The sequence below is a fragment of the Trachinotus anak genome, unplaced genomic scaffold, assembly GCF_046630095.1.
Source record: "Trachinotus anak isolate AG129_WGS33_773 ecotype Australia unplaced genomic scaffold, CSIRO_AGI_Tana_v1 ptg000032l, whole genome shotgun sequence".
NCBI lineage: Eukaryota > Metazoa > Chordata > Actinopteri > Carangiformes > Carangidae > Trachinotus > Trachinotus anak.
Window position 1 is genome coordinate 7,301,062 of NW_027273883.1, and position 8,320 is coordinate 7,309,381.

General features: G+C 41.8%; 1 protein-coding gene and 1 long non-coding RNA gene across 3 annotated transcripts; one reads left to right on the forward strand and one right to left on the reverse strand.

Annotated features, from left to right (window-relative positions):
* Positions 1-1,545: 1,545 nt before the first annotated feature.
* On the forward strand, positions 1,546-4,144 carry LOC139613026 (uncharacterized). The gene is made up of 4 exons (XR_011686676.1): positions 1,546-2,269; positions 3,636-3,722; positions 3,808-3,849; positions 4,004-4,144. It is a non-coding gene; the product is annotated as an uncharacterized lncRNA (long non-coding RNA).
* On the reverse strand, positions 3,760-7,995 carry LOC139613024 (free fatty acid receptor 2-like). Of its 2 annotated transcripts, none has more exons than XM_071469314.1 (2): positions 7,924-7,995; positions 3,760-7,277 (listed from the first exon to the last, which is right to left on the reverse strand). In XM_071469314.1, exon 2 carries the CDS (start codon positions 7,027-7,029, stop codon positions 6,019-6,021), a length of 1,011 nt encoding a protein of 336 aa, XP_071325415.1. In that variant the 5' UTR covers positions 7,030-7,277; positions 7,924-7,995; the 3' UTR covers positions 3,760-6,018. The 2 variants fall into 2 exon arrangements, with proteins under 2 accessions (XP_071325415.1, XP_071325414.1); XM_071469313.1 differs by having other exon boundaries at positions 3,760-7,280.
* Positions 7,996-8,320: the final 325 nt, after the last annotated feature.

Consider the following 8,320-nt stretch of genomic DNA (forward strand, 5'->3'; position numbering starts at 1 on the left):
AAGAGGTGGGGAGATGCAACCTGTTTTTTGGACCATCATTTTTGTGTTTGCTGATGTTCTTTGTCATCTGCGCTGAGAGCAACTGAGTGTTTTGCTTATCTTTTCTGTAGTATTTCATCATCACACTTAATAATCACTTCATCACACTTAGCTAGACAAGCAATCACTACAATCACACAGCTATTCTAAAGCTGTTGAAATCTTTTATACTCAAGTGTGTCTGCATTAGTCGTGGTTGGAAAAAAAAAAAAACGGTTTTAGAAAACATCATTTGTTGTGACGGGAAGTTTATCACATTGGGAGCCATTCAATAAGTGTTTGGTGCATTGTAAAATTGGACTAAATTGACTTCCAATTTTGTTCTTTTGGGTGTTAGAATTTCTGTCTGACCATCAATGTCTGGCAATCCTTGCTCTCAGCTGTCACCCAGCATACTAAACACACATTTAAAGTATTTGTAGTTGACCCCCAGTTCTGCTCTGTACTTTTTAAAAGTTCCTTGTATGACATGTTGTATTAATGGCTCTGTCTTTAGCCCTGACAGCGACCCCAGAGGGACTGAGGGTTAGACAGTATCCTCCCTCTCTCACTGCGATGCGGGGCGAAACGGCAATCCTGTCCTGTCATTTCAAAGTTGAATCCCTAAAGTACGGGGTTCAGTGGTTCAAAATGAAGCCGGAAAAGGAGCTCATCTCAGAGTCATCCAGGCAGATCTTTGTGAAGAAGAATCAAACCTCCTCCTCCCTGGTGATTACTCGGGTCACACTGAAGGATTCTGGGCGGTATTACTGCGAGGTGAACGTCCTGCAGAAAGACCCAGAGAGGGGCAACGGCACTGAGCTGGTCGTTTTGGGTGAGAAACAAATAGCTGGTTTCAAAAATGAACATGCCCCTAATTCATTAGAGTTGCTTTGCTTTGGTGATGTTGCCATGCTGGTAATTATGCCTCATTTGTATCTTCTGTGCACCAGAGTCACAGCGTTTAGTGTGAGGCAGTTTGATACAAGCACATGCATCGGTGTGGACCATGCATCACCGTAAGAGGAGCAGCCAGGCCCAATCTATAAAAATTCAAGTCATGTGAAATTCCCTCAGAGTTCATCTTTTTGCCTGAGCAGTTTCATGACAGATCTAGAAATAATCACCCCGGCACCACGCGCAGTGCCTTGTATCGATCTTGCCCAGGGAATTGAAACTCACCAGAAAACAAGGCAAGGAGGGATGGCTAAATTATTATGTGGAAATCCTCCATGCGGAAGAAAAGATTCTTTTTGATTTTCTTTGGCTGCAATGTTGCCTTCACCAAATAACAATTAATATTACACGTTTCTTTCCCTTTTTTATTCTTGAATTATTTTATTGCAGATGTATTCTGTATTATATCTATTCTAATTATTCTTTTATCAATTATTTTATATTATTTACTTTTTTTTAAATTTAAGTATCTTGTCACTGTCTTAAATGATATGCAGTACAAATGGTGATCATAGATAGTAGATAATAGTAGAAGAGGAGGAAGCAGTAGGAGAAATAATGGTGGTGATAGTATTAGCAGGATGATTCACAGAAGCAATTTAGTGGAAGACACTTTTGTTATACAGGCTTTTTCTTTTCTTCACTTCTCAGAATGTTCTTCTGATGCATTGATTTTGTGCAGCGTGCATATATATACTGCAATTGGAGCGTTTTTACCCATGTCATCTCCTTGTATTCTTCCTTGCTTAGATGGCTACATTATGACTAATACTCTTTTCATATGTCTGTCCTATTTTCCTTTGCTGCTGCAATCTCCCACTTTTACAATGTGCTTTGTTCCTTACCCTCCCTGCACTACTAGCACCACCTCCTGCTCCTAGAATATACCTCCAGATTCCCCCAGACTCACAGACTGGTCAATGGGCTCTCCTCTGTCTCACTGGGGGATTCTACCCCAGCAAGCTCACCCTCACCTGGACCTACCAGGGCACAGCAGCCATTATCGATCACCTGTCAGTCACCAATTGCACCCTCCCTGCCATCAGCCCTCACGATAACCTTCCTGAACACGTGGCCGGTGGAGGCCTGCTGTCCGCAGATCAGTTAGTGAACTCCACGCCGTCACACCAGCCCAAGTGTTTCCACTTGACGGACAACCACAGCCAGGAAGTGTACCTCTTCAGTGTGTTTCTTCTCCCATTGAAACAGTCTTTGGACACAGGGATCACCTTCACCTGTGGAGTGCAGGACCACCCTGCCATGACCTCAGCTCTCTCTGCCTCCTTCACTTGGGGTAAATAAATAAAAAAAATCAATTCAGAGCCACTGGTCGTAGAATTTATTTTCTACCTGTTTCATTTTGAAGTTTTTTTGTTTGTTGTTCCAAATATTCCTCAACATTAAAATGTGACTTCATGTTATGCCCATCACTTCCAATTACTTCAACTTTGTTTCAGGGAAATCATGTTTTTTTCTTCTGTCGCTTTGGTGTGACAGATGGCTGTAAATATTACGATACCCACTGTTTGTTATGGAGAGGAAGCCTGTCAGAGGTATGAGTCACTGCTGTAGCAAATTTAGAGCATGTGTCATTGCAGCTTGTAAAAATGAAAAAACAACAAAAAAACCCCACTGCACTTAGTTGCTGAATTCAGCTAACGTTGACCTAGAATCTAAAAGTAACCTGATTTAAACTGCTGAACGCACTTTTCAGATTTCCACGAAGCTAAGCCCTTGGTGGAAAGAAGCTGAAACCACAAGCAGTTTGCAGCAGTTGCTAATTTACACTCAGAGCATTTTACAATTACAGAGCAACATTATCATTCATTTGGAGTCAGTGGTGATTCTCCTTTTAGCTCTAGTTTGGAGGTAAAGATCTAGCTGTTTACGTTCAGCTATGTTTCCATGCTAGTTGCTACCTCTGTCTGCTGTTTGGTGCTGCACAGAGAGTGTGAAGTCGGTTCATCAGTTGTTGCTAAAAACGCCACCGCGCTGTGAAAGCAGTGAGGCCGAACCAAAATAAACCGAAAACCGAAACAGATGACCTCTCTCCCATTAAATAGACATTCAGTTCACAACATAAACAAACTGATCAGAGCAGCTTTAGTAATAATCTACAGGCTTACATCTTTGACTCTTTTTATCAAATAAAAAAAACAAAAAAACAATTTATCTATATGAGTTGCTTAGTTCTTGTGCTGATGATTCAACCAGGATGTTTTCATGCCTATCCAACGTTTAACTTAACCTGATCTGTGGAGAAAGTGAACTGGATTTTCACCCTGGACAACCTCCTTCTACATTTCCAGTCTAAATAAATAACTCAGTGAGTCTGCGCTGACACTGAGTTCAGTTGCGACAGAGCCTCACATACCACAAGTCACTTGCTCAGTGTTTGCCCTACTTGACTGTTAATGTGGGTCAGACATCGATCATTCCAAGGCAACAGATTGCCTGCAATACTGCATACTTGAGCAAATTAATGATTTTCCTAATCAATGTTTAAACACCTCTCCTCCCAGGGAGGAGGTGAACGTCCATCAGCCAAAGCCAGTTCAACCTCCCTGATTTCATTCTGTCGTGCTCAATAGCATGATAAGTCAGTGCTAATCAGTGTTCTTTTTTTTTTTTTTTTTTTTTTTTTTTGCTCTACTTTCCAGATGCTTCCCCGAATCAACTGGTAGCATATTTGAATATCCTCAAGATGTGTTTCCTCTCTGCAGTGACTGTTGTGTTTTTATTGGAAGGTAAGTAAATAAATCTCTTAGCAAGAATTACAGGAAGTTAAAAAAAAACAACTTTATTTTATTCATGTAATCTTGCTCTCCACAGCGGTCAAACATTTCAGTGTGAATGGAAAATGATGTCTGCCACGTGAGTACAATTGCCTTTGGCAAACACATCCTTAACACACATACACACACACACTCACATGGGGCTGTTTTTCTTATTGCCTTATCCCTGTAACCTATCACACATTGTTAGGAAAAAGTCAACACTGACGCAACAACCAATTATTCTCTTCCAGGATACACGAAATGAAAGAGGAGAGACAACAAAAAATAAAGGACTGACGGATGTTCGGTGCAGCTCATCTCAGCAGACCAACCTTTGACAAACAACATCACACAAATTCAAGTCCATTCCAGTAAATGAGAATTAATTCTAATTAACACTTCATTGTGCACCATGAAAATGTGTGTATACATACCCCTCTCTCTCATATTTGATATTTGAATGTCTCCCAGTTTCAAGCGTCATGCTGTATATTCTGCTTTGCTTTCACATACTGTATCTCCTCCAAGCACTGATGCATCTCTGATTCCTTTCTTCGCATCAAAGCTATTTATCTCTGTAACCCTTTTACCACTGTGGCGTGCTGAGTAGCGTGTTTTTGGATTTGCTCATTGTGTCAGTGGCTTGTAGCCCGCACATCTTACTCATTCACTCGGGTCTGTGTGTCAAAATGAATGCTTCATGCATGATCCACCTGTCAAACAGATACAGTGATCAGCTCAACCTCCGCGCAGGCCTAATCCTCACAAAACAGGATTACGGTCGATGCCAGCACTTGCTTGTGTGATAGCATTGTTTATGTTTGCAGTGTGTGGGGCGAGATCTTGATTCACGTGTTGGAGGAAGTTCCTTTTTAAATTTAGGCTTGCCTACACTGCCAGGAGAACCGAACACTGCCAGTAATAATGACCATTAAATTTAGAGCGAGATGATGGATCTGCAGCACAACCAGATTAGTGATGTCAAAAACAAGCTTTTTTTCCCCCTGCTCAATAAATTTGCTATTGCTCAGACTTAATCCTTATTTTTCATTCTAAACAGCTTTTATAAATGTCATTATACTGTGAAAAGAAAAGGTGTACCAACATGGCTGATTATCTGGTGATCATTTATAAGTTCATGTGATGCATCACTTGCTCTTACGAAAAAACAAGTTAGTCTTTATCTCTCCTCTTTCATGCGCACAGACAAATAATCACCTCGTACCTGACTACTGCCCATGCAAATCCACCCATAAATTACGTAAATGTGTTCGTACATGATTTGTTTGTGTTTCCTTTTTTTTGTCACGTCTCTTCCTTCATTTTTCCAAAGAAATTTATCAGTCATAAGTTATGTAAAATATGTTTATATGATTTGTGTATGAAAATAGTTTGTCTATATTTTGTCTTATGCAATTACAACCCCCGTCATACAGTGCTCACACATATTATGTGCATATTATTCATACATGTATGCTACTTTAGTACCACATATGGTTTAACTGTGGCCATGCATGTCATTTGACATATACAACAAAATGCTTTTAATTAAAATACAGTAAAAATATAAACCAGAATCTGCATCAGATTGTCCATAATCATGTGGGAGAACATACAAAATAAACAAAGTCTGTTCACATAAAAAGCACATTGTATAATAGCTGCATACTATACATCTTTTTGTAGCTGTGTACAATGCCCAGTCATTCTTAACAAGCTTGAATCGTTTTTCAATTCTTACACTGAAGCTCTTTTTTTTTTGTTGTTGTTTTTTTACCAGAACACCTAGCACATAATGTGCATGTTGTTACAAACAGACAACATATCCCACTTGTGGCTAACGCCAGTGGGAGACCTTTATCTCTTATTGCTTAGAGATGACGTCCAAAGCCGTTGCTTAGATGTTCATTTTGTTGCCATTTCTTCTGCAGCGCTCCACAACACCTGATTGCATTAACGGAGCTCTTGTGAAATCCTGCTTTTGTGTAAAAAATATTTTTCATTTGAATGTGACAGTTCATAGTGGCCTGTCTCTGTGGCTTTATACATTACACTGCATAACTGCTGTGGCCTGCCCAGACAGAGAGAAGGTTTCCAAATAGGAAGTTGATCACACAGTCAAACAGAGACACGCTGCGCTGTGTACAGTATACCCAGTCATCTTCTCACACATAAAAACATAAACATGGCATTAATTTCCTGCTTCCAGGGATAAAGAAATAACAAATTGGTGAAGGCAGCTGCACGCCGCTCCCTTTCAGTCAGCTCAGATAGCATTGATCTCCTGTGTGTGTTCCTTATCTTTTGCAGTCTTGTTAATTCCTCCCCGGAGCATGTGACAGGACATGCACCTGTTTAGGCGACTTTTAACCCCTTCCATCACACTACCCACATTCCCTCTTACGGCAGAGGAGGAGAAGTAGAAAATAAGAGGGTCTAGACAAGCGTTAAAGGTGCTGCACAACAGGGCCTTGTCTCTCCAGTCAGGACTTTTCCATGTGATAAAACCCACAATGTGCGAGACGTTGTAGGGGCCAAAACATAAAGCGAACACCAGCAGCGTTCCTAAAGCCATGCCAATCGCCCGGAGGCGCCGGCGCCGGTCAATGTGCTGCAGCTTGGACAGAATCCTGATGAAATTAATGTAGCAGAAACTACAAATCAGGAAAGGGATGCAGAAAAGTACCACACAGAGCTCCAGACGTACAGGCAGGAGGACGTTCAGCTGAGCCTCTGTGAAATTCTCATAACACACCTGCCTCTTTTTTTCAACGGTGGCAGGGCTACCTGAGGCATTCAGGCCTGAGATGTCATTTGAAGACTTCTCTGGGCTGATTAAAGGCACGATGAAGACAATGCTCAGGTGGGCAAAGGAGAAAATCCAGAAGAAGATGCTGGCACCAACAGCATAAATGGGTCGTCGCCTCAGGGAGTGCTGGATGGGGAAAGCCACACCCAGGTAGCGCTCCATGCTGACCGCAGTGAGGAAGAAGGTGCTGTTGTAGATGGTCATGTAGAAGATGAAGCCGGAGAGCGGGCAGAGGGCGTATGGCATCTCCCACACCATGTTGTTCATCACTTCCTGCATCTTAAAGGGCAGGAAGAGGAGGAAGAGGAGGTCAGAGATGGTCAGATTGAGGAGCAGGATGTCAATCGGTGTGGCTCTCTGCCTCACTTTCTTGCAGAATGTGTAGAAGGCAAGGACGTTGGCCGGGAAGCCCAGCACAAAGGTAATGATGTAGACAGACAGACACAGACCAGTGTGGCACTCCTGCATGGTGGCCGCAGTGTGAGTTAGTTAGTAAGTCAGGAATCGAGATGTGTCACATTATGTCCTTGACTCTAGGGAGAGAGGCGGAGGATACACGGCAGCACAGGGAGGTTCGATCTGTCAGACAGTCAGAGCCACAGGAGACGAAGGCTTCTTATTGGGTCAGCTGCCTGGAACAAACCTGGCGAGACAGCGTGGTTTTCCTGTCCCCACCGATAAACCAACGCTCATCGTTTCCTTGAGGGCTTTAAGCTCTGCTGATAAGAGAGAATGGAAAGAGATTACCACACTACACAGCACAGTATTTTGACCTATTGTCCACCTGACACTTGGTTTAAGAGTGCACTACTATATTTTGTATACATTAAATTTTTGCCTACAAGCTGAGAGACCACAGCAAGAAACCAGAGATAAACTCTTATTCCTTAATATTTCTTTCAAATTTCTCTCGATATCTCTACTTCAGAGTTTACTGCGGAGCTGAATTATCTCTTAATGAGGAGCCAGTGTTTTGGTCTGGCACATGGTTTTATATACAAACTGTAATACTGTGTTATTGCTTCCTCCATGCTGTAAATACAGTACAGCGATGCTTTTATCATTAACTCCCAGCTCCGGTTCTCACTATATGCGCAAATACTGGGGATGTTGTGAAAACGATGACCCTCATAAACATAATGACTTAACTACACCAGGGAAATGAGTGTCTCAGAGCTTTAGCCGGCTCAGCTTCACAACACTTTTTGTCGTCAAACAACGTCTATATCTAATTCCTGCATCTTATCATGAAGGATGTACAAAATGAAGACTGAAGGAAATTGGTAGGATCATTCAAACAAATACTAAGAGAAATATTTTTCTTTTTTAAAGGAATGATTTGAAGAAAAGCTAGTTTCTTACCCTTTGTGTCATGAGCTGGGTCACATCAAAGTGAAGGTATCTGACCAGAGCTCAGCTCTTATATTGTGGTGACAAAGCGGGGGGATTTTTTTTTAACTCTAGAGGAATGTGTTGAAATGAAAGAAATGTCACCCACTGAAGCAACCTAAGGACTTCCTTCTCGTCTGAGGTGGTGGTGGTTAGTCAGTACACAAATTTTCTCACACAGCGTTTTGTGAAAAGAAACTGCCTTGAAGAAAAGGAGTAATGATGGCTTACCTTATTCCTCCGCTGTGTTTCTTGGCACACCCACATGTGCTGATTGCTCAACTGTTTTAGTTGATCTCCTCTATTCACCAGGCTTCAGCTCCTACCTGCTGTTCCCTGGCACGTCCCCCTATTTACATGATAATCTAAA

Bases quoted from the DNA above. Each gene is read 5' to 3' on its own strand.
- LOC139613024 (XM_071469314.1), bottom strand. From the start codon at position 7,029: ATGCAGGAGTGCCACACTGGTCTGTGTCTGTCTGTCTACATCATTACC.